This window comes from Amia ocellicauda, chromosome 10 (assembly GCF_036373705.1).
Source record: "Amia ocellicauda isolate fAmiCal2 chromosome 10, fAmiCal2.hap1, whole genome shotgun sequence".
Lineage (NCBI taxonomy): Eukaryota > Metazoa > Chordata > Actinopteri > Amiiformes > Amiidae > Amia > Amia ocellicauda.
In genome coordinates, this window is record NC_089859.1 from 27,045,060 (window position 1) to 27,072,942 (window position 27,883).

The 27,883-nt window shown below is 35.9% G+C and overlaps 1 protein-coding gene across 1 annotated transcript in view; it reads left to right on the plus strand.

The window, feature by feature from the left end:
* The window catches only part of tg (thyroglobulin), an 84,037-nt gene extending 60,743 nt beyond the window's left edge, over positions 1–23,294 (plus strand). The window contains exons 42-48 of the mRNA XM_066714567.1: positions 4,225–4,389; positions 5,969–6,136; positions 6,820–7,007; positions 14,937–15,044; positions 21,994–22,134; positions 22,306–22,499; positions 22,994–23,294. Coding sequence (XP_066570664.1) covers positions 4,225–4,389; positions 5,969–6,136; positions 6,820–7,007; positions 14,937–15,044; positions 21,994–22,134; positions 22,306–22,499; positions 22,994–23,127 — 1,098 coding nt within the window. The 3' untranslated portion in view covers positions 23,128–23,294. The remainder of the gene's footprint in view (positions 1–4,224; positions 4,390–5,968; positions 6,137–6,819; positions 7,008–14,936; positions 15,045–21,993; positions 22,135–22,305; positions 22,500–22,993) is intronic.
* The last annotated feature ends 4,589 nt before the right edge of the window (positions 23,295–27,883 follow it).

The window sequence follows — 27,883 nt, forward strand, 5'->3', positions numbered from 1 at the left end:
TTTTGTGGTGTGTATTTTTGTGTAAAGATATCTTCGAGAACTCTCCTAAAAATAAGATTGTTCCAGTTAGCTGTCTTTCCACTAAGAACTGAATTTCTCAGAATACTCTCACAATTTCGTTTTTTTTTTAATCAAAGCTGATATTAGTATCCTATATGTATGTTTTACAATGAATGTGAATTCATTGTTTTTATTCAATATTTTGTATTTCATCTACTTGTTTTCTTTTCAGCTTTAATGAAGGATACTGAAATGAACAAATTACTTAAGACAGATGTTTGATGTTGTCAAACAGATTAATGGATAGCAGCATTTTGTCTGCTTTTTTGTTTTGTTTAGGCATACATTTTTATGGTGACCTTTAATCATTCTATGCTGCATGGTTAATCACTTTAAATGTTGTTGAAAGGTGTGTTCCTAGAGTGAAACAGCTAATTTCTAAAGTACAAGCAGTTTGGTGAAAGCCGTGGAACCTTCTCCCTGTATCATGATCCGATTAACATTCACAATATAGCTTAACTTAAGTATCCTAGATATTTTCCCTTATTTATCTGTGTGAGAATTAACTGTGTTGCATTATTAAATAAATTGCATGTGTGTTTAAATCTGTCCCATGTAGCCACTTAGCATATCATAATATATACAGTATGAAATATACAGTCGCAGCCTGTATAAGTAGCTTCTTAAGAACAACTAACACATTTATATATAAATACAGCTACAACTCTCTGGGATCCATAACATACTTGAACAGTCAAATTCGGTATTTGCATTTTTCTCTGTATAATCTACATAAGATAAATCAATGTCGCTAAATAAATGAATCACAGATCAATAACATTGTGTGCGGCATCAACTCTTATTTTGTCTGGGATTCCTTTACAAAATACCTTGTCCTGACACCATAATTAATGGATCAGGCAGTGTTTGTATTAATCACTATGTTTGCAAGTTAATGATGTATTTCTGCAGTTGGTAAAGCATCTATACTAGGATTACCATGCTAGTAGTAGTATATATATAGTATATATATATAGTTACATATAGTTAGCGATAATGAGGGTTTACAAATATAATTTAAATATTTGCTTCTTTATGCAATTGATCACATATAATGAAGCCTCTGTTTTAAACATTAAGAGTTTTAAGAGAGTGTAAACAGGGGGAAGCTAAAAGCTGGGACATTTAAACGATTTTGAGAGAATTGACAAGACATTTAATATAAATCCAGGATGTATGCTCACCATAGTCTCATGTTTGCATGTATTTACACCAAAAAAAATTGAATGTATTTTGTCATGGCACACTGTATTGCAAAGGATGCATTCCTTTCTCCAGCAGGATTTTGCAAACACTTATAACACTAAATATGTTACTGCTCCAAGCAGTTGATCTTGTGTGGCACTTTCCATCGTACATTAATAACTGCTAAAGTGTAATAGTCTTCCCAAGGTAAACACACACATTCCTTCTTTGAAAAAGTTTCTACCACATCTCTCCCATCGTTAGTGGAAAGGGGCATTAGTCTGCACAATCAGTATAAAGTATGTGTGCTTATGGGGGTTGTAAACACAGGTATTTGGAGGTAATAGTTGCTGCCTGAGGTTATATTGACAACTGACCAAGGGTGTAAAGCCAAGAGTGATAACCTTTTGGTCAGTCATCTGGAGTTTCAAGTCACGTAGCACACAAAAGTCATGCAACTACTATAGTAATAAATAAATGTATGCATACTTTAATTGTATTTATAAATATTATGCATATATTAATTATATTTGTTTAATTGATTTCAAAAAGTTAAAAGGTTAAAACTCCAACACTTTGTCCATCTCCGAGGGATACCGCAAGTCCTCTACTCATGATATTAAGTTCTTTACTCCATTTACATGAGCACCGACATCTGTGTTAATCTGGATGTTTTTTTTCTTATTTTGTTTTTTCCTTTTTTGACCAGTGTCTGCTCTGAGTTTTTACAATGCATGAAACAGCTATCAGCCTCCCAGATCGACACACCAGAAAAGTGTCAGTCTCTGCTTTGTGTTCTTACATATTTTCCTTTATATATTTAAACAGAATTGAACTTGCAGGTAGATAATGTTAATGGGGATATTGAAAAACCCTCTCTTACATCCTATTCAATTGAACAGAAATTGAAGTCTTACTTACTTGCCCTTCATTTTAGTACTGCTAATTTGTTTATTCATGATAGAAGGATGCAATGCAATATTCTTTATCTTGTTCTTTTCTTTGTGTGCTTGTTTTCTTAATTTGTCCCACAAAACACCGCCCACCCCACCCCCCCGCCATAGCTAGATTTAAAAACAATCAATCAAATTTGACATTTATGGTTGATGTGTGAATTAAATCAGGAAATCTGGATTCTGACATTGTCTTGTTTCATACTTCTTCACACTATGGTCTTGATAGTTCCTTTTATTTTTTATTATTATTATTGAGCAAGCAACTAGAAAAATTTATTTAAATGACTCCTGTAACATTCTCAGATTCTACTCATTTACTTTGTTTTAATATACGTGTAGTCATGTTTTTGTAGCTGTTTTAATTGTTAATATACTTGCACAGTGTTATATATTTGTTTTATAACATGCTAAAAAAATCTATTGTTTGATGCAAACATCTTCAAAGGATAATCAAAAATGCATTGTATTGTGATTCTGTAATATGGTGTGTATTGTTATTTTTTAAACCACCATTACAGAAGCTTGTAATTTACCTATACATAGACATTTTTGCAATGTAGGCCAGAGTTAGTTCCTTGACCAGGATTAACACAATAGCTCTTAACTCTTAAGAAAGCCAAATTAACAACCCTACTAATAGGCCAATATACATCATAAGATCAAAAGAAAGGATGCACACAAGAGAAGCCACTCAGCCCAGAATGCTTGTTTTGATTTGGAAACTAATGGGCCATATAATTTGATATTTATGAATCGTCTCAATCTTCAGTGAGTAACTTGGTGATAATTAAGTTATAAATACCATACCCAGTCCCTCTTTATTCCTCCATTAGATATGAACGGTTGGTTTGAGCACATGCTTTTCAGCTGCCTTAACACATATCCAGAAAGCAATAAGGTGCAATTTAGTTATATAAATATCTGTTGTGACAACCAAAATAATTCCAGTCTGCACACTGTCTGTCATTTCTGTGTCTCTGGGGTAAGAGTTCTTACCATATAGCAGTTATGGCTGGCATAAACTGGCTTCGAAGTACTGTTTTGGTGGAAGGCTGAAAAAATCACACATCACTCATACTGCCAGAGGACTTCAAATAAAAAATTTTGTGCTTGCTGTACAACTAATTTGCTTTAAAATTATGTGAAATGTTTTCACTGTTCAACTAAAAATAATTACTGTTTTCTTGTTTGACATGACATAACCTCCCACATGCCTTATTTGTTTCTGTTTTGTTTAATAATATAATTATTTAAAAAATGATAATCAATATGACCATCATTTGACCATACATCAATGTTTTGGAGAGCAACATTATTCTTTCTACCTTCTAAAGATAAAGATACGAGATAAAGTTACCATTATCCTAACTCTAACAAAACACTGTTGTGCATATATGTATATATATATATATGTGTGTGTGTGTATATGTATATGTATATATATATATATATTTATATATATATATATACATATACATACTATATATATATATATATATATATATATATATATATATATACACACACTATATGTGTTCACCATAAAATTTAAAGGAAAACCCACATAATACTAATCTAATAAATATGTATGAACAAAAAATGAATACTGTATATAGGCTCCAAGGAACAGTTTATCTCCCCACATGATCTAATTAAGTGATACAATTACACATACAAGTACACATTTTTAAAAGTCACGTATATTAAAAAGAAAATGTACTCTGGATTTCTTGGCATTGCTGAAATGTGTGGTACTGTTTCTTCTGATGAGCAAATTGGTTGTTTTAAATGTACAGCAAGTGTTCTTGGCAGACACTTTTGTGATAAGTGAGCACATGTACTCTTCCTTATCTACAGCAGTGGAAACTTGGTACTGGCACAATGCATACTGAATTCTGTCAACATTTTATATGGTTTTAATTATTGCATGCTTAGCTACACGGCTACCAGAAAACCACATTGTTGTTTTGTGGAAATTGGAGATGTAAACATTTAATTAAATATGTTTCTTCTTTTTTATCAGGGTGGTTCAGCACTTTCACCAGCCACTGTTGTTAGTCACACGAAAGCCAATGAGCAAAGCAAAGCTCTTGCCAATGAAGTGGGTTGCCCCTCTGTCGATCCTGAACAGCTCATAACCTGCCTGCGTGAGACACCAGCCCTGACTCTCAATACAGCTCAGACTAAAGTAAGGCATGGTCCACACACAGCATTGTATTCTAATAAAAGATAACTTCACTGGATGACAATACAATAAGAATATGCAAATTACAATGATTTGCCTAATGAAGTATATCAGCAGTCATGGCTTTGCAAGTGCACCAGCTGTTCGAATTCGCTCCAGTAACATAAGTATGTGAGGATATCTTCTCCTGGTCCTGCTTCTAGCTGTCCTTCAGTAATAGTACCACTACAGTTTAAACATTTCACAGTCTCCTTTTGAAGTATGTCATGAGCCAGAAGAAATAACTTCTCTTTATGCTGAGATGCATGACCAGATCAGCAGTGAAATCTGTTTATATGTCTTTAGATTATTTTGCTTTTGATGACTGTGGTGTAATGCATCAGTGGTGATCAAACTCAAAGCAGATGAATTGATGTTAAATAGAGTAATTTGTGAAAATAAATTGATTTGGTTTAGTCAGAGTTCACTTAAATGCATTGCCAGAAAACTAGCTAGCTCTTATAGTGTGATGCACAGAAGCATAATAAAATGCAAAGACAAGTTGAAGGTACATATCTAATGTACATGATGTCAAATGTAAATTAAATGTAGGGTACTTTGCATTACAGAGTTGGTTGTTTAAATGCAAAATGTATATTAAAAGTTTCATACTTGTCTGTGCACCAACCACATCCTTGATGTGCTGGGAATATGCTTCCTGCTGTCAGTTCCTTCTGTCTGTGCTCTGAAAATAAGCAGTATAACTGAAGGAGCAGGGTTTGCCAAATATACAGGTCTATTTATTTAGTAAAGCATCACGATTATATAAACCTGTTAAATGTTTCTTGGCAAGCAATGTGACTTTTTATTGTTTTTGCTGTTGTACGGAAAAATGCTATTGCTATTGAAGATTTTTAATCACAAACTGTACACATTTTTGTTTGTATTTATTTTTTAACCAAAAGTTTAACTACACCCCCCCCCCCCCCCCGATTTTGTTTTATTGCAGTTCTGTTGAACTGCTTAAATAGATAATGTGTGCCAGAACATGTAATGTTGGAATTACAGATTTCCTTACATAATAGTCAGTGAGAACCTTTGACGCCAAGAAACCACTTTCCACTTTTTTTTTTTCTCCAATATCACATTCTGGATCATTGGGTTCGGTAAATACATTAACCTTTTTCACATCTTCTGTTTTTAGTTTACTATTAATACAGTTACATATTACCCCTTTTAATGTAATTGTATGTATAGCTGAATTTACTGTGCTCAATATATGTGCTGTTTGCATAGATGGCGTAATCTGCTGTTTTCCTTGATTGCTACTTTGATCTGCTGCTTTCTTTGTATCATTGTCATGTGAAGAGACCATTTGGTTTGATATTTGAAGTGAGAAAGAGATCATTTAATAGTGCTAATGGAAATTAAAAAAAATGTGAAATGTAGGGTAATGCAGTGTTAAGGAAGTCATAGCAAGAAAAGCAGAGTGTTGCTCAATGTATGTTACACATCAATTCCCTTTTTTCCTCCAAAGAATTTTCTACTAAGGGGCCCCTGAAATTTGGTTTTTAGAAGCCTAAAATCCTGTTTGTTTTAATAGCTGCTGGCTGTCAGCGGGCCATTCCAGGCATGGGCCCCAGTTGTGGATGGGATATCTGTCCAAGAATCTCCCTTTTCAGCCTTCCAAGGATCACGATTCCACCATGCTGACTTAATGGTTGGCTCTTCAGCGGAAGATGGTCTGATCAGCAGGGCAAAAAATATTAAGGTGAGAACATATTCCTAAATGGTTAAATGTTGAATTCTACATGCTTTTAAATTAACTTTTCAATATCAAATTGATCCAGCCCTGTGTTACAGAAGGAGCTAGTATTATATAAAGACAAAATATAAATTTTATAAGTTATGAACGCTTAGTCACTCACGTAAATATACATTTCATTCTACAAGTTCCAAATGTATGGATTCATTGAAGGGGAACTCCACCGAAAATCCATGTTTTCTCAGGTTATTCTATAAGTAGGAACATATCCTGTTGAGTGAGCGTCTCATTCTTTGTACCAGAAATCAGAGATTGAGAAATAGGCCATGATGTCAAACGGGTGCTAACTCTGGAGCTGCTTTGAGGAAAGTCAATTGGGAATATCAGAAAATAACCTGAAAAATTTTGGATTTTCAGTGGAGTTCCCCTTTCATATTCTTATATTGCACTTTCAATGCTGATAAAGTTTCCAATACTGATAGCAGTCTGTTATTTGCTGCCAATGTGAAACATTTGTTTACTCCTAACATACAGCTCTGTGCCAGTATCAGTTCCCAGTATATTCATTGCATGCTTGTCAATACCCTGGTGTTATATGTCATGTCCAGTGTTGGCACAGTATAATTTACTTGGCAAAACACTTCCAGCATTAAAGCATAATATTTAAGTTGATTCTCTATTTGATATAGAAATTTGAAGAACTACAAGGGAGAGCCAACAGCAAAACAACCTTCTATGAAGCTTTATCAAACTCTCTGGGTGGAGACGACAGCAATTCATTTGTCAAAGATGCAGCCACATGGTTTTATTCCCTGCAACACTCTCCCTCTCCTGTAGGCTACAATGTGTTTTCACGGGCTTTGGAAAATGCTACACGGTAAGGAGCTAAATCAAGTACTTAATGTTTAGCTGGCTGCATTAGTGTATACAGAGAAAATGCTAAAAACATTTGTGCTCCTATTATGCTTCTACATGTTTGTTTGTAATTGAGACAGAGGGATTGCTCGTAAGTGAATGGTGCAGATGCTTTAACCAATGGCAGATTATTTAAATACAAGCAGGTGATTTTACATTGTAGCTTTCTTGGAATCTTAAGTTTACCTGAAGGTAAGAAATACATCTTTACTGGCATCTGCTTGAAATATTTTTGAAGTCAAAAGAAAGCAATGTTTACAGGAATAATCTAAAAGTGTATTGTAATGCCTCATAAAATCTCTTTATGCAAAAAAGCATATACCCAAGCCTACTATATCAGCCAGTGATGTAGCTGTGTAACTGTTGTAAAAATGAAAGCAAATTTCTGCAGAGGTATGAAAAATGAGCAAACATGAGAATTTCTTAATGAGTGCAAAACAAAACTGTTGCATGATTCAGTGAAATTAAAAATGTACATTTTCTACCAAGATTCAAGATGATACACTTACCTTCTCATTTCTTGAATTTCTATTCATGAACACATACAATAGAACCTGATGTTTTCTGCAGTTGGTGAACTGGAGGCTACTTTGAATGGAGGTCGCACTCATGGTCAGGAGGAAGGAAGCAGTCATTTTGGTTTAGACTAAAATAAACTCTGGATAAACCTTTTTGTAATGGTGTCAAAAATACTCTCCTAGTTTAGAATATACTATTACAACCTACCATATAAAATGAGCAAGTACAATTATTTAACCATTTGTAGCTTGGAATATATTCAATTATGACTTTGAAGCAGTTGTTTTGTTTTGTTTTAGATTCTGTTTACACATTGAAAGAAGCTTCACGTTATGACCAATAGTATTTATCTCTTATTTATGCCCTGCAAAGAAGAGTGGAAAAATAATTTAATTACTACAAGAAGTCCTGTAATATCTGTAGCTTAATCCAGCAGGCTGGTATCATAATAATGGTACTGTAGAAAAGTAGATGTGAACCTACAATGAACTGGAGTGGAACATTGAAATGACTTAAAAACCACTTAGTGAGAAACTGCAGTGTGTATGATTATTTTAATCCATTGTGATGTGAGGTTTATCTCTGTAGAACTGTTATTGTCAAACAAAATAAGCACAAATTATGTATACATGGATCTTGCATTAAAAATCCACATATAAAAAAAAATAAGAAATACTGAAAGTAATTGGTGTGCTTAAGCTGGGTGACAGTTTTATTTATTTATTATTATTATTATTATTATTATTATTATTATTATTATTATTAATTTCAGTTTATTTGCTGATTATTATTTATGTATTTCTGTTCATTGAGAGCCCAGTTACTATGGTCTTTAATAGCGTGAGTGACATGCAGTTGGACTATAACTAAATAAATTGATTTAATGTGTTTGAAATACCACAACATATCGCAAGAGTTTCTGGGAAATGGCTCAAGAAGCTTGGTATATCCATGTACTGGCAGACAGACTGTACAGCTACAGCTGAGCAGCTGCAGTCACATGATTTATTCCCATAGTCTGGCCATGGTTTTACTTCACTTTTGTTTTTAGTTTCATGGACTTCAAATATTATATTCTTGTAAAAAAGGGAATTCATATAGTGACTATTATGTATACAAAAACATGTACAAGAATATGTAGTACCATAAAGTTCAGTCACATTTATGTATTTAATTGGGGATTTGTATATTTTTTTTTTAGTTTAAGGAAATAATAAATGGTGAGTCACATCCTTCAAGCATCTGAACTGTATTTGAGTAACCTTGCACTATTCTAGCCACATTGTAAGGTATGTCAATGCAGTATTTATATTCACCAAAGAAATGTGTGTGTAACTTTGGAAATAAAACAAATAGTCATACTCACACATGCAGAATAATTTTAGACCGTTTTTCTTGAGCAGTTTTCGATTTTTAGTTTGCAGTTACTACATTTCTAAATCTAAGTCTTTGACAAAGCAGGTCAGTGTAAATTGTTTTAAACTGCAGTAGAAAGTACTGTTCTGCTTAATGCCATTATACCTAAGATTTATTCTGCCAGTTTCTCAGAGGATGATGATGTGATATACTGCTACAACAACTGCCCCTGACTATATGAAAGTTCTGGGAATCATCATCACCCTGCCTCTTACTTTGCCTGAAATGGAACAAAAACAGAGTCAGGTTTTCAACAGCAATCTAATATGTTCTATGGAAAATAATCACAGTCTTGGATCTAAGCCTGTAAGCCTAATGAAATATGGCACAACTGTAGTAAAACTGCTGCTCTATTCCAGTATTATTTTGTAGTGATATTTTGCCTGGACCCTTTTTTCATTATTCCTATGTCTTAAAATACCTTGTCTCCAAATAGTACCCTATGGCTAGGGGATTCTTTTAGGGAAAAAAGCCAACAATTTGTGGATTAATGCTATGCTGTGGTGTTTTGTTTTTTGTTTTACAGCACAGACTGCTTTAATTTACAATGGGCTGTCATTCCCTTGCAAAGAGTGATATTCAGTGGCAAATAGTGTGTCATTCCTTAAAACATGTCTTCTTGCATGCAACTCCTTTTCACCTCTTTCTGGAAACACGTAGGAATCACACTCAGCAATTTAATTATTTTACAAGGTCTGTGGGAATTACAAACAAAACAAAAAATGTAACTGGAATAAACACATTACTTTTTATCGGGGATTTAAAAGAAGCACTTGATGATCGGCCCCAAGCTGCCCTTGTTCCCAAGGCAAACTGCAAAAGGGATGATTATTTATAGCTGAACCACAACGTGTGATGAATGGGCTGGGACCTTATGTGAATTTCTCTGAGGTTACGCCAATATCTATGACGGCTGCTAATTCCACATAAAAAGGGGAGGTTTTTTTGGGGAAGTTAAATAATTTTTCCTTCTAATTTGGTTTTGTGGGGAGTGCAATTTCAGTAATAGCTATACTGTTGCCTTATTAGTGACTATAAAAAGATAAGCAGAAGCTGAAATCATACCTAAACACTAAACCATTAATCAGTAAAAATGCTTTTATATAACCCACAAGTCCATTTACATGAGATTTTGCTCTACAATATGAGCTTGTCAGGAATTAACACGTCATAATAAAATCAAAATACCACACACCCATACAAAAAACGAAGAATGAAGCTAAAGAGGTCAATACCTATGAATTGCATTATTTCTTATGAAGTCGTATTTTAAACAAATTACATTCAGCAATATATACTGGTTAAATATCTCTATTCTGCTTCTTCAGTAATTCCAAATCACTTTCCAAACAAGCTTTATTCTAATAGAATTAACCTTATCAAAAGTTGACCGTAATTATGAAACCCTAACCTTAAACCTAGCCCGACCCTTAAAAGAAAAACTAATCATAATAGTACTGTCAATCATTGGCAAAATAAGAGATATTAAACAATATAACTCGAGACAACGAAATGCAAGAATACTACGTAGATTATGAACAGGTGCAACATACATATTTGCAGCTCTATTTTTAATTAAATACATTTGTTATCCCAGGTTTTGCATTTGTCTGTGCACACAAATCCTGACATGAATCATTTGGATCACACAAAGCAGGCCCCCAGATGAGCAGTATATTCACATGTCACTGGATGTGTTTGAAATTATTGCTCTGTTGTTATTCCCTCTCAAAGAGCTAGCGCTGGGTTTTCTTGGTCTATGCAGATTCAAGCCTCTATCACGCAGCTGCCCTCCAGAGCACACTTCTATTGTGGCTACCATCCTTTCCCCACATAATGGGTGGTGTCATATTCACAAGAGAAGCAAACTGACCCACGGATAACACACCCATGGATGTGTGGTTTTCCAAGCTAACCAACCTATAAGTTTGGGATAAACATAAGCTGATTTAACTCAGAGTATATTTATAAATGTTTTAATTGGAACATGCACTTTACTTTCTTTCCGGGCCCGAGAGTTTAACCTTGGAGTAAATGCATAATTGTCTAAAGTTATAACATGTAACCAAAGAGACCGTATCAATTGATTTTTAAAGCTTGAAAATGGACCATATGAATAATTTTGTTTCTCTTAGTTTTTTGGGTTGGTTCTTTTAGCTTTTATCCATGTTGATTTCTGAGCATACAAAAGACTAATTGTGCCGAGATCCATTCTTACCATTAAACCCAACCATGTTTTTCAATGTATCCTTAAATGTTTTTAATCACAAACTGTACTTTTTTTTAAATTAATCACATTCACAGCAATGTTGTAATTTCTTCTCAGTTGTATAGTATATGCATTCACAAAATGTTGACTGCAGTAATGTGTGTTGACCTGTAACCTATTCATTGGAGGGGGGATGCTCATGCTAAAAAAACTAATTTAATTCTCAGAAGAAATACAAATCTAGCCTTGACCAAGGTATAAGGTAGTAAGTATATAGTAAACTAGGGTTTAATTTACCTTTTCAGTTCAATTATTTTATGTCATACACTTAGTCATTTAATGCACCGGCTTAGACTAGTCATATAACAAAGTTGTGATTTTGGTTGACATTTAAAAAAAAAAAAAAAAAAAAAGTATGTCTTGTATTTATGGTGGTGGTTGGTGATTTCAGAAAGTTTTATTTGAAACAACTAGCTTTTATGTAGAACAGGAGCTATGCTCATGTATTACTACTTTGGATGCTTTGAAATTCGACGTGAAGCTTAGAAATTGCATGTCAAAGCACATTGCTTTCTTCAGTGTGGTCTGTTTTGCAATAGCTGGTGATAGTGGATAACTGGTTGTCTGAAAAACAGATGTAAAAATGCTTTGTCTGATTTTTCCCTTACCTTATTTGAGTAAATTTGACCACCTTTTAATTTGCTTGACCTTCCCATTTCTATATTTTGTCAATTGCTTCTCAGCAGTTTAAATACAATGCAGATAATAAAATAAGAACAACTAAAGTACATGCTTATTTGCAAAGAGACAAATTTGCTAATTGTCCTAATTTGTTTGAACTTGGAACCAGTACCTCAGTCTGACATTTTCTTTAGGGTCAAATCACATAGTCTGTTTAAAAATGTTTTGGGTTACATAAGAAAATAAGAAAGTTTACAAATGAAAGGAGGCCATTCGCCCCATCGTGCTCGTTTGTTGTCCATTAATAACTAAGTGACCCAAGGATCCTATCCAGTCTATGTTTAAATTTTCCCAAATTTTCAGCTTCAACCACATCACTGGGGAGTTTGTTCAGATTGTGACGCCTCTCTGTGTGAATAATTGTCTCCTGTTTTCTATTTTGAATGCCTTGAAGCCCAATTTCCATTTATGTCCCTGGAGGTTGCAGTTTGACTATTGCCTTTGATAACTAATAACCCAAGTGTACACACTTCTACCTACTGGACAAAATACTACAGTTATACTATCTATAATGTTGCCCTCGTCTGAGTCAAGGCATCTTCCCTACCTTGCAACTACTGCCAACATGATACATCTATCTTATTATACACTGCTCAAAACAATTAAGGGAACATGTAATCATCAGAGTATAACACCAAGTCAGTTAAACTTCAGGGATATCAATCTGTCCAGTTAGGAAGCCTAAGCGATTGTGAATCAATGTCACCTGTTTTGGTGCAAATGAAAGTGACAACAGGTGCACTGGAGAGGCAACAGCAAGACAACCCCCAAAAGGGAATGGTTTTGCAGGTGGTGGCCACAGACAATTGCTCTCTCCTTATCCTTCCTGACTGATTCTTCTCTAGTTTTGCGTTTTGCTAGTGTCGTTGTCACTACTGGTAGCATGAGGCGGTACCTGCAGCCCATTCAGGTTGCACAGGTAGTCCAGCTCCTCCAGGATGGCACATCCATATGTGCCGTCGCAAGAAGGTTTGCTGTGTCTCCCAGTACAGTCTCAAGAGCATGGAGGAGATACCAAGAGATGGGCCGTTACATGAGGAGAGCTGGACATGTCCGTAGAAAAGCATCAACCCAACAGCAGGACCGGTATCTGCTCCTTTGTGTGAGGAGGAACAGGAGGAGCACTGCCAGAGCCCTACAAAATGACCTCCAGCGGGCTACTGGTGTGCATATTTCTGACCAAAGACTCCATGAGGGTGGCATGAGGGCCCAACATCCTCTAGTGGGACCTGTGCTCACAGCCCAGCACTGTGCAGCTCGATTGACATTCGCCAGAGAACACCAGAATTGGCAGGTCCGCCATTGGCGCCCTGTTCTCTTGATGAGAGCAGGTTCACACTGAGCACAAGTGACACACATGAAAGAGTCTGTAGACGCTGTGGTGAACGTTATGCTGCCTGCAGCATCATCCAGCATGACCGGTTTGGTGGTGGGTCAGTGATGGTCTGGGGAGGCATATCCTTGGAGGGTCACACAGACCTCCACGTGCTAGCCAACGGTACCCTGACTGCTATTAGGCACCGGGATGAAATCTTCAGACCCTTCAGACCTTACGCTGGTGCAGTGGGCCCTGGGTTCCTCCTAGTTCAGGACAATGCCCAGCCTCATGTGGCCAGAGTGTGTAGGCAGTTCCTGGATGATGAAGGCATTGATGCCATTGACTGGCCCTCACATTCCCCAGACTTGAATCCAGTTGAGAACCTTTGGGATGTTACATATCGGTGCATCTGACGCCTCCAAGTAGAGCCACAGACTGTCCAGGAGCTCACTGGTGCCCTGATCCAGGTCTGGGAGGAGATCTCCCAGGACACCATCCGCCATCTCATCAGGAGCATGCCCAGACGTTGTCGGGAGTGCATACAGGCACGTGGGGGCCATACACACTACTGAGTCACATTATGAGTTGCTGTGATGAAATTCACACAAGTTGGAACAGCCTGTGATTTGCCAGTTGTTTACTTTGATTTTCGGTGTGAGTTTGAATCCAGTCCTCAGTCGGTTGGTGATTTTGGTTTCCATTGACCGTTGTTACGTCCTTTTGTTCTCAACAAATTACACAATGTACAGTAAAGATTTTGATCTTTAATATATTTCATTCATCAATATCCGATGTGTGATTTAAGTGTTCCCTTAATTTTTTTGAGCAGTTTATTAAAATAAATCCTAATAACCTCTAATATCATATTTGGGCCAACATTATAATAATAAAAATAATAAAATATAATTTACATCAAATAAAAAAAGTTTTTGGAAACAGATTAAGTATTCTCAAACCACAAAGTGTTGGTATAATCTTGAGAATGAACTTGCACTGAACTCTCCTCTCCCGTTCGTCAGTCATAGACAGTGTGGACCCTGAATGAAACTGCCAGTGTCTTTGGCTTATCAGTCTCCAAATCTCCTCTTTAAGGCCTTTCCAGCTGAATTTGTTTTGGCAGGGAACTTGATCCAGTCTACACAAGCTGCTGGGCTCCAATGCTATATAAATACATCACACACCTAAGTGGTGTAACACAAACGCTGTATTTATAGTCCTCACTGTGCAGTGGAAATGTGTACTCAGACATAGCAGTGGGGAGGAGGATGATGTAAAGCTTTAAAAGTATTGTCTTCTACCTTTGGTGTATGAGAGTTAAACGTCCATCTTGAGACCTAGGTTAGAAAGCCTTGGGGCTTTCAAAGAAGAAATAGAGACCTCGTCTTGACCAAGGTATAGGCTAGTATAGCCTATAGAAAACTATTGATTGATTTCCACCTTTGGTGTCCCAACTAGAGATCTAGATTAGGAAGCCTTGGAGCTAGTTTTACATACTGAGATGAAGAAAAAGACTCAAATTGCACGGCTTGATTACACCCTATCGGTCAGCATGCTATTACAGCTGAGTTTTTAGACTTCACTAGCTTAAAAGACACCTGAGTCCTGAACTTTACATAAACTATAGTCTATATTTTCACTTTTTTCATTACCTGTTTTCTTAACACAGTACAATGTTGTCTGTTTTTCAGAGATCTCTTCATCATATGTCCTGTTTTGAGGATGGCCAGTTTCTGGGCTGCCAACACCAGATCCAATGTTTTCATGTATCATGTGCCGGAGAATACAGCTCAAAACAGGTAATGCACTTAATCATCTGGATCTTTCTTTTGTTATAGCAAATGCTGTACCTTTAGTCCATGGGTGTAGACTGGTAGTGTTTCTTCCAAGATATATACTGAGCATCAGATCTGATAGTGTCATGTTTTCCTAAAATATTATATTAATACAGATTTTACGAACAAAAGATGAATATCATATTTTTTCGCCTGTATTCACACACACTGTGATTGCTGCAGGCTATGTCTTGTGCATCAGTAAGACCAGGTGACACTACTATCAAAAGTTTTTTCATTTTGTTTCTTATGGGAAAATTGTACAAATATTTTCTTATTCCTTACCTGAGATGAAAGCTAAATAAGTTCTTGCAACAACACACAGATGGACAAATTCAGCACTAGTCACCAACATCATCTTCTGCATATGGCGTCTTAAAAAGTGAATTACTCAAATTACTCTATTTCTTTATTCTGATTGACTGATTGATTAGAAAAACATAAATGCAAATATGGACATATATTCACCATACTTAGTATAAACTTTTTAATTAATGCCTTTGGTGACATATTTTCTTGTAATACACACATATAATAAAGCTTTTTTTCAGATTTCTTTAAGGGTGAATGTTACCCTTGCTCTCCAGACCAGCAGGCACATTGTCAAAATACCAATGCTTTCACCACAGTTTTCTCTTTCCCCCTTGAGAAATTTCTGTAATGCAGTGGTCATGTGTCATTTAATATGCATCTATGAAACTACCTTTGAGATCATGGACATTTTGGCACATAGACCTTTTGATTATTTAATTTATTTAAAATCTCTGGCTTAAGTAAATATTTAATTTGAAACATTTTCATATTTTCACCATGTTCCAATGATTAAACTTGATTGCCAGTGATTTATTAATTGTGATAGTGATATATGAGCAATGTTTTTGGCCCCACAGAACACTATCAACAACAAACAATACTCTGGTCAGGCGTATATACTGGCAGATTACTTATGACAGCATGTTATTTTTTTCTGTTTTTAGTTTCACTATCCATTAAGGTAATCCAGCACAAAACAAGACCCACATAAGGAACAGATCTATCTAAAGCACAGTTTCTTAGCTGTTTGTGAGGCATAAGTAGCAGTAAAAGAAAAGGCCTCTAATGCTTCTTTCTATATTTGGCTTGTTGAACCACTAGGACCAGATTGGACATGGGAATTGAGTGCAATAGTATTTAGGAGAGAAACTAATAGGTACTTCTTTGCACAAATAGTTCTAGGTGATTAGAAGGTGTTTAGAACCTTGGGTTATGCTTGTACTTGAGCCAAATACCTATCTTTTGTGTTAAGACCTTTTTGGTTTTCTCATATCTACATCATTTCTAAACCACAGATCTTTTATCCCTCTTTAGAAGAGGTATCCTGTATATAATATGGCTTTAAAGAGATATGAGAGTCAAAACATATTGGCCAATTTTGAATTTCCAAAGAAAGTGGTCTGAACCTCAAGTTGTAATTTTTAGCATTAACAATATAATTAAAGGATCATGAGCTATGATTGAACACCTGTCTAAAATAAGGTCTGTGTATTTGAAATGGGAAAATAATGCCAGCAGTCAGCGCATGGGAAGAAACCGTAAAGTGAGGTTTATAATTCCAGCCTACTTCATAATAACCACTTTTACCAGCCAGCTCGTCTGGTGAACTGCACAAACACAAACATAATTATCCCGAATGATCAAAAATTACTTGACGATTATAGTTATTTTTTAAAGGTGCTTTTTTTTTTTAGATGCTGTTCCTCATGCAAAATAACATCCACCCTTCTTATCAAAACAAAATACAAGGCTGGATTCTCCCCCAAACAGTTTTTTTAACCCAGTGAAATTGAGGTCACAGGTTCATTTTGTTCCACAGAAAATGACTTTAGAGTCATTCGTCAGTCAGTCAGTTAAGCTGCCTTAAAATCTCACATAAAATACATGTTTCAATCAAAATAATTTATATGACATATTATATCTCCATTGAGTTATATCTGGACATGTGGTTTCTACTCAATTATTTTTGTGACATACTTTATATGTGTACTATATTAGAGATAACTATTGTTAGTTGCCATTGTACTCTTTGATTGTTTTAGGTTTAATGGATAATAGATTAAATATGTGTTTGGGTTATTGTAAGGCTAAATTCATGTATGTATTGGGGACACATGCAGTAATGGGGCAATCTAGATATATATATAAGATTGCTCTTGACAAAAAAAAAATATATATATATAATAAATATTTATTTTTGTCAAGAGCGATCTTTATCCATTTCCAATCGCAAGATTTTAGCCTAAATGCAGCATGATGCAGTTTTGAAGGTATATTTTAAATGCAAGGTACCTATCCTGAAAATAAGGGAAACCAGTCATTTATGTCTGATTGCTGAAGTCACAGCCAGAAACAAAACAAACATTATAGGTTAAAAGCAGTATAGAAAACTAATGTAACTCTCTTTTTCAAACAATACCTTACTGATAACTGCTCTCTGCTCAGGTTTGTTCCATCTTGTTTCAACTTGAGAAAAGGATGGTTTAGTTTGAGTTGCTTTATAATTTTGTCCTCATTGTTTAAAGAATAATGTATTAGGACAATACTAAAATAGACAACAGAAGAATTCATCAATAATAAACTTGAAGTTGACTGTAAATTAGTTGTGTATTGATTTGTGTAGGTCTGTGTGTTTTGTTGGACATAGTGTGTGTGTGTACTGTCAGGGCCGGCCCGTGGCATAGGCGGAATAGGCAAATGCTAGGGGCGCCGTCCATCCATAGGTCTTTTTTTTTTTTTTTTTACGAACGCCGTCAGCACCCCCGCTAGCGAGATAGAAACACCGTCAGCACCCCCACCATGGGAACCACGGAGAAAACTCCGTCAGCACCTGTCGGGGGGTTGGGCGGTATTTTAATTTTTTTGCCTAGGGCGGCAGAACGTCCAGGGCTGGCCCTGTTTACTGTACTACATAAGGAATAACACCTGCATGCATGTGTTATTCATTTAGAACATTCTACATGTATTTGGTCATTCCGATTTAGGTTGTGGATCAAATCAACTTTTATCACTCTGTCAATAACACATGTATTTCAGGTTCATGTGATTTGAAACCACATATTGTGAAACATCCAAATGTCTTAATGCATTACATCAGTATTCACAGCCCCCTGGGTTGCATTTGGCCTGTGGAGGTGACCCTTAAAACCATTTTGACATAAATGTCATCTTAAATCCAGATTGATACCTCAATGTTATAAAGACTGACGTTCTCAAAACAGCTTAGAGTAACAGGACTTCACTAGTGTCATTATTTTTTCATGTAGTTTTCATGGATAATGATAAATGTTTTGGTCATTTTAGTGCATGTCTGTAATTAATGTTACAAAAAAGTGTGTGTGTGTGTATGTATAAATATATATATTCACACACACAGCAGGAGATAATCAAAGAAATAACAGTTACAGAATAACAGATGCAGAATAGCTTGGAAGGGTACGGTTTACTCTGTAGATAGTGAATTATGGCTAGTGGGCACCCACAGGATTGTGTTGAGGAATTTAAGTGATAAAAATGGAAATGCACTTGCTAAGAAAGTCATATGCTTTCAATAAGGGTGCTTTTGTAGGGAATTTCACTGTGTGTGTCAGATACCAGTGATGTTAGTGTGTAATTCAAGGCTATTGGAAGTATCTGACTTTCTCCCACATTCCTCACATACTTTTGCCTGTACCTTATCTCAGGAATTCTCTCTGTCATCCCCATGGGTGTTTGCCAAGAGCATCACATTTCCACTGACCATTTCTCTGGCTGAAAGAATTCACTTTGACCTGACACAGCACATTTTGCATTAATGAAATAGGCCTGTATTTCAGTGTCTATAGCATGCTGAAGAGCTCTCCATGTGGTGTTAGGTTCCATGGCTCAACCAAAATCAAACAAACTGAGATCTTCAAATCAGTGCCCTCCTTCCCTGGAAAGCATAAACAAGAGCAGTTTACATGTTAACTAAAGGAATGATCATGAATCTGGTTATTAATTGAAATCTTGTATTGCAAGACCTGAGCTAATTTAAATTTAAGACATAAAGTTCCAAGTTTTTAGGCTATTTGAAAGTTAAAATTGTCTGAATGTAGATTATTTGCTTATAGATTCCTATACATCTAATACAATGGAAGCACAAGTTAAGAAAGTAACAGGTATTACATCAGGGATAATTAATATAGATTGTGGTGGTTGAAAGTATTATATACAGTGAAAAAGCATAGAGTTAATCTTTAATGCGAGGACCTACTCTTGCATGCATGTTTTTCCCTCACAGCAGTGCCTAAAGCTTCTTGGAAAAGTTGAAAAATGGCAACAGTTGTTTTAAGGTCTACTCTTGGACTGTGAATTGTGTTCCCCTGTGGCCCATACTGTGCTCATCAATCAAGCGTAACTGGTTGCTTGTCATATATACATTATAATACAAAACAGCTATGTGCCCTTTTAAGAGTTTTAAGCATGACTTAATTATGTAAGTTGCACTACAAGGTGTCATATTCATATTTGGCTGTACAGAAAGAGTATCTGGTTGTGTCATAAAACTTTCAAGTCACCTCAAGTTGCAACGGAGGAGCTGGGCTGGGCCATTATTCAACTGCCAAATCTCACACCAAAAACAATTTCACTAAGTCCCTGAGAGAGAGAGAGCTTTCAAATTAAGGTATCAATGCAGGGTCTCTATACATGCTGCCTTTCTTGAGAATGAATAGCACACTGCACATCTGAACCGGTACTTGCTTTTCCAATCAGGTCTTCTCTGACAAGGACACGGACGGCCAGGCCCTGCTGCAGACACAGTGAACTTCAGTTCATTTCCTGCTCATTTAGCTGCTTACTGTACACAGAGTTTACTGAGAAGTGCATCTTATTTTTTCTTGAACTCATCTAGGAATTAGTTATTTTTTGGTGTTTTTTTCGATTACCCGGCCTGTGGAATAGCATGATTGATGTGGATGACCAAAAAGATTGAAGTTTTCCACAACAGTCATCTGAAATGTTTGTTACTTAAACAATGGCTAGAATGTTATTACTAACTCTGTGTGTGGTATTTCTCTTGGAATTATCTTGGATAAGTGTACATGCAATACTAAAAATAAGCTTTTTTTATCCTTCGCCATCTGGTGATTTAGCCATACCAAGTCATATGACATGTGTAGCCAGGGTCCCTAACTCTGTGACATCACCCTCAAAAAATCTCTAGAAGATGCACTAAAAAGTAAAATCATATAGACGCTTTAATCACTAAATTGCAGAATAACTCCATTGTTGACTCCAAGTGTTGACAGACATGGTGATTCAATTTGAATTTTAAAGAAACAATTGTCAGTCTTGTTAACTACACAGCTGTTTATTTCTTGTAACATAAAATAATGTATTGTCTTAATTGTAGGAGCTTCGAAACTATGTTGCATTTCAGCAAAATCCAAGTATATCAGGTTCACACCGTCCACAGGTGGATTGAACAGTCAGAGGCAAAGGCAGTTTGCTGTGAGTTGGTTAGTACTTCAGGGATGGTTGGTTTGGCAGTGAGTAGTCATTGTGGAGAAAATGTCCTTGCATGATTTAGATATTGGCAATCTCTGTCATCAGCTCTTTCTGCATAATTTAAAAGAGTGTAGAGCATTACCTTTGTATTTCCATAGTGGGATTATTCAAGCGAGGAATGTCTGAGAGCACTGAACAAAACAGAGGATGTATGCTGATTTATTTTCTTCCTTATATAAGTGGTTGCAGTTGGACTTTAATAAAATACAGATGGGTTTAGCTGAAACTTCAATACATGCATCACTTTTGGAAGGAAAGGTGATTTTGGCAGAGAAAAATTCCCATGAGACACAATGAAGAACAGCATCCAAATAAAGGTTATGAGTTTTAAAATCATACAATCTGACGTGGCAACTTGTTGTTTTTTCTCTATGAAATGTGACTGAATATGCCTGCATCTTTTTATTAGATCTGAACCAAAGACGAATAATGTTACAATTTAAGATTTGAGCACAAAATATCAATTTCATTTAATACTTTTCAGCTTCTAAGAGGAAGCATGTGCAGTTATGTACTTTATTACAGTAATTCAGGACTTTTGTCTCATTCCCTGTACTAAACATAATTGCAATCATAAGAACAGATTTTCATAACTCCATGGAGTGAGGAGCAGTCTCCTTCACTAATCTTGCATTTTATTTGGTAGTTTTTGCAGTGAATCCAGTATTGTTTCTGAAGGTTCAAGTCAGTGTAGTATATTGAACAGATTTTATCTTCTGATGTGGTGCCTTTGAACAGTGCTCTAGTTTGCTCTTGGCAGGACTGAGTCACAACTTAAGAAGCATGCCAGAACAGTTCAACAACCTATAGTAAGATGACTGATTTATTTTAAATGCTACTAGCAGATCTCAGAAGTGCACTAATAATCCTCAGAAGTAATGACCCCAACTAAGAGAATCTGATTTTGTTTTTCAACATGCCTTGGTAGTATATATCCATCTATTCTAGCTGACTAGCCAACAAACAACCCATCTGTATTTTTTTGAAGGAAAAGGTGAATATCAGATGAAAACAAATGGCAGAATTTTAAAGTTTATATTCAGTTCCTCTGTTCTTACCAATTCCTGCCATCCAAGCACTGTGCTTACTAGGTTGTTAGAGGAGCATCAGATATTTCTAAATATTTATTTTGGTAATAACAAAGTTAACACCAGTATCCTTTAAAAGGTTTCTAGCTTCTGTTCAGTTCCAGCGGACTATTTGATCTGATTTCCCAGAAGACCTTTATAGAAGAATGTCCCCTCCTTTGTGTACTTGTTTCCTCTCTGTATGTAAAATAACATCCCCAGTTTTACTATATAATATCAATCTCATTATGCCTCACAAGATTTTCTATTTGTTTTTCTTTCAGTCTTGATCTAGGTGTCCCTCTGGATGTTCAGCTTGTATTTGGATATCCTCACCAATACAGCACTCGCCAGCTGTTCACTCAGAGAGAGAGAAGCCTTTCCCTACAGATTATGCACTATATGGTGAATTTTATTAAGTCAGGGTAAGATGATCATATTTTATATAATTACAAAAGAAAAAAACACTAAAGAAAGGGCGCCAGTAACAATTTCCCAATAGGAAAGTAATTAAAATACCGAAACATTTGAGCAACACTTTGTTTGGTAGAGAATGCACTGCATTTAGGTTTACAGTCTCATATTTCTTACTCCAGAAACCCCAACCACCCATACTCCTTCTCAAGACTGTCCCTCAGCGAGACTTTGCCACCCTGGTCTCGGTTTCTGGCACACCCTACTGGAGATAACTACAAGGAATTTGGCGTGTCCCTTCAGAATCGCAAGGAGCTGAGGAAAAGCGAATGCTCTTTCTGGTCTGACTACATTCAGACTTTGACCGCGTCCACAAGTGAGTAGGCGGCTAAGGCCATTGACCCTTGAAGTACATCCAAACTCTGTCCCTTGATGCCAGTGAGACTGACTGTCCATTTAGTGAGCTGAAGAGAATAAATAATCTGAATTCTGGGACAAAAACAAAAACTTATCATCCACTTTCTTGGCTGTTGTCCAACAATTGTATTATGATTTGGTTTGGTTTAGAATTATTCCCCCAGCACACTAAGGCAAACTGATAACATCATATTGTATTATTATGTTTGTGAACATAAAACATTGGACATCCCATGATTCACAAAGAGTGGTGAACTCTGAGAGGAAGGGGTGTTTTGGTTGGAAAAGACACAAGTAATCATTTTGAATAGTCCTGTGTACATTTTGTGTCCTGACTTGTATGATTCAATCATAAAGGTTCTTTCTGTCCAGTTTGGAGATAGTTCTTTTACGTAATTTAATTGATGTACTAAAATAAATACACACATTTATTTATGTTATCTGTCATTTCAGACAAACTTTCGAGGGGCATTTCAGAAGAAGATGACACAGTGGCCACGCCAACAGATGGAACAAAACTATTTGGTGTTTTCCATACTTCAGTAACTGAGAGTAAACCAAAATCTGAAAAAGATGCTTATAACTAGATCATAATGAATATGTTAGCAAGTTCCCAAATTTTCATTTCAGTTAAGATCTTGCTGAATAATACCAACTTTCTATCTTGTTCACTGATCTTACCCAATGAATCTCAATCACATTACTGAGCAATGCGTTCACTTCTGGCTTTGTGTAAATTAATCAATAAAACTGCTTCATTCATAATAAATGTGTGTATTTTTTGGATATTTATGAAAATGTATCGTAACACATTTATTATTAAGTAACAAAGCAAATATAAACTTGTCATTTAGAGAAGAGATGAAAAGGCATTTTTAACAACATACCTACAATGCTGTTCAACATGTTTGGGTCCACTTTCAAAATCCCTTCGGCTGAAAGCTTTTTGGCGTAAAATTTCTAAATGAATCTTATATTCTAGACATTTTTGTTCAGTGACTTCCTTAAGTGTATTTATATTTGGATTAGTGATACATTCAGTATAATCAAAAATATAGCTCCTTAAGTTTGAATCAAGTAGTGGAAAAGCAATATATAATAAAATCCTTATTATGAAAGCTAAAATAATGACTAACACAGTAATAGTACAGTACATTTTTTCCATGTGTTTTAAAATATTGTCCAAGATATTTTACGGTTAAAATGTATCTGCTATTATCATTAAACACATATCTAATAGTCACTAAGACCTGATTTTTGTAGTTGTGTAGAACTAGAAAATGTTCATATACATTAAAACACTAGTTTTGGAAAAATAGTTTTTTCCACAAAGTTATCTGCCCAGGCTTAACCAGATTAATTATTTTATGTCATACCAGTGATACTAAAAATATGTCAAGAATTGCACAGTGAGAAAAACATCTTGGGATACATTAGCTGTGCCAAATACATTAGCATTCACCAAGGTGATTTATGTTCCTGTTTATAAATATAATTCATAATTTACCATTATAAATCTAAGTGGAAATTAAGATGAAAACTGTAGGGCAACTGAGATGCTGATGTTCAAGGCCATAAGACCCGCAATTCTTCACTGTAGTGTATGGAATAATCTAGCTCAAGTCCTGGTATTGAGAACATTAAAACTAATTTAACAAAATGTTTTAAAGAGAGTCAAATTTCTTCAGGAAACCGAAGCATCAGGATACTAGAACATACATCAAAGGTGTACCTCAAGTTCACTGAGAGAAAATAACCATAACGATTAAATGACTACATGTCGTAATTACTTTTTCATATTTATCAGAACTAACTCCTATTGAGTTCTCTGTCAAGATTAAATTGTTACACCTTGTATGTAATATTTCCAGCTATATGGACCTGTGAAATAAATCATGTAACTCTTGGGAGGATAAAGTAGCTGCAATCCAAAAATGTCTGCTTGAAATGCCAAAGTAAATGTGCATTTCAGGTAGAGAGAGAGAGAGAGTTTTCAGCTCATTTACTGTCTTATTGTGTGAGAAGTATGCTGTACGTGGCACAGTTCAAAATGTTTAATAGCTTTGATGAGTAATATTGATCTTACTGTTAACATTGTGTGAAAAAACAAAACTATATGTTGCCTATAAAAACATATGCTGCGCCACATAATTGAATTATCTTATTAAAATATGCAGTCTAATATAAAGCATTACTAATAACAAATATAAACTCCATGGGTTCTTTCTTTCCCTTACATCAGCAAGGGTCACAGGCTGAGGAGAGCCCACTCCACTGAGCACACACTGTGGCAATACTGAGCCCATGTCTGCTGATTCGATTTATCAGAGGGTCACTTCAGAGATAACTCATTTATGTTATGGGAACAGGGTGGAAATAGTGCCATGTGCATTCCAAATTGTGAAGAAATTTGACCATTTCCTATGTGGCTGTATTAATTTGTACTGTCTATCCATTATGGTGTTAGTAATATCATATTGTATTTGGTTCCTTAAATTGATTTGTCACCGAATGCATTTTCTGAATTCTTTTGCAATATTTGATAACAGAACATTTCAGTATTGTCTTGTAACTGACCGAACACAGTGTTCTGCATTTTAGCAGTGTGTTATAGGTGAAATCTGACTCGTGTGAAATAGGTCTTTTGCGGGCTGTGACTGTAATCTAGGGGGATCTCTGAGAAGCTACTGCTGAAGATGTGTAATGAGACGGCTCTGGGTGAGATAGCTGTCGCGTGTAGTGTCACGTTTTCCTGTAGACCTGATAATGACTGTGAGCAAGACACCACATTCCCATGAGTATATACACTGCGAGTGAGTTAGGACAGCAGGAATAAGAGAAGTACCTAGACAGATTATGAAGCACTACACTTCTGTAAATACAAGACATAATAAGAACAAAGATTTAAAGGAACAATAGCCTAGGTTTGGTCATTTTAACGTATTTAAAAAATGTCCTTGTTAACCTTGAAATTTCCATTGATGTACACGTGCACTGGTGGCTTCAAATGCAAATGCTTCATTACTTTTAACTGGAGTTCAAATCTAAAGTTTAGAGGACAAACCCCAATCTCACATCCCTCTTGCTCCTAAGCCCAAAAACTTAGATATTCCCACAAGAATAAGTACAGTCATAAATACTACTTCCTTTTCTCCACTTGGCTCCTGCCACCATGTGGGGGGGGGCCTGGTGGCCTTGTCCTCTTGGCCAGGCCATCATTCCCTTCGCAAAACGGGTTAAGGCCAATTTAACTACTACAATTTTCCACCTACATCTAGGGGTTGTCCAAACTCCTGAAACAATATTTATGTTCGTTCATATTCTCTTCACCACTGCTAGGTTAATGAGGCAAATGCTCTTTTTAGGCCTTATGAATTTTATACCGCATTCAAATATCAATGAAATTCTAAACATACCAAGTAAGATGATTTAAGCATGCACGATCCTTCTCTGTTTATTATAGGACACTTGACCTTGAAACTTTCCAGATGTTGCTCCTAGCTGACCAGAGTTATATAAAGATGATAATTATTGGACAGCACCAGCCATAATCTGCAGTCCTCTAATTAAAATATGATCCACAGATCGTCTCTGAAGGGTGAATGATGGTTAGGTGAAAACTTTTGTGATGAATATATGTTGGGGCTTTGTAAAAGCATTCTCACACCCTGTTGGTCAATACTTTATTTTGTGCGGCTGAGATTACAAAAGCCACACACATCGTTTCAAGTGTGTAATTTTATAGCAATAGATATTTTGATGGAGAAAGGTCCATTTCAAACATTAAGTTGGAATTGGCCTGTTTGTGCCATTATTAAAAGGATAAGTACAAATTGTAATGTTTAATCTTTCTTTGGCAGAACAAGTTATTGCTGCTGATGAGTTGTTTTTGTAAGATTTTATTTTTTCTCATACCTAAGCCACAGATCTCTCCTTCTGCACTTTGCTGTGTCCTTAGGCTAAACAGACTTGGCTCACCTGCCTCATGTTCTAATATTTAATCACACTTAATACAATAATGCATTTCTCAACATGACTGTAAAGCCTTGTCCTTGGATACCATCCAAGTTCCATCACAATATTCCTTATTGGAAAAGATGTGCCAAAATGAAATTCCATGTCAGGAGTGTCAGGGTGCAGTAGGCTGATGATAAATGTATTGATAGCTACATGTTTTTGTAGATGTAGTATGTACCCCTGCACAATAGAGCCAAGAATCGTAAATATGTCTTAAATATGAAGCAAATATGGCTCTCTGAATGAGATGGATACCTGTAGCAACCTGTAGCACTCTAGTTTTCCTACACCACAATCAGCAAAATGGCATTTAGGGTAAGTACATTTTACAGAATGAGTCTGGACAGAACCTTATGATTACAAATAAAACCAGAGCTATGTTAAGATATTTTGGTCTCAAAATATGTTTAATGTCACAAAAGGCAAAAAAACAACAACAACCTTGTCACTACAGGTACAACTACAACCAATATTCCACTATTATCTGTGTACTACTGGGATGGAGCCTAGTATATCTACACTCAGTATTGCAACTATTTCCATTCAAATAAATTGAAATTTAGAAGGTTGTACACACTGTGGTCATTTTCCAAAATGCCTGCCTTGATTAATTATCAGTATCATGGCAATTTATTTTGATCTTGTTCTCTTAAATGCATACTCCATGTACTACCTTGTATTACTAGCACTTTAGTGGTTCATAAGCTCTTAAAATCACAGTTTTAGTAGAAATTGTAAACTATAAATCTTCGTTTCATGGACTGTGATCTAAAATCACACTGTCACACTTGCTTTTTGCTTTATGATCTTCAAGAAGGCCCCAGGTCAGACCTATAACTGTCAAATCCATGTTTTTGTCTCAGTTTGGCCCTGGGTGTTGTTGTAAGTACAATGTGCCAGGATATTGTGCCAGGCCATATACAGGAGTGGCACAACAATACAACTTGTCCTCATCACACACTACAGTCATGTATAACACTTGCTGACAATTTCTTCAGGTATGAACCAAATAAAATTGCTTACTCCAGCAACAGCCAACTGTTTTAGCACAATCCTCATGATTGTGCTCGCATTGCTATTGGATCCACTGATAGTTGTAACAATCGAGGCCAAATCCAGCCTGGGCGGGGTGACTGGTTCACAGATTTCTTCCAGTTACACAAAACGACACCCCAGTTACCCCTTAGCAAGCAACAGAAGACCAATAAGCCAATTGGAGGCGACAGGGGTGGGACATAAAGTCACTCAAGATCAGGTAACACAAAACAATGTGACACACAAAACGTATCCCTCCCTAAAGTATGGATTGTATTTTTGTTCTTGTTT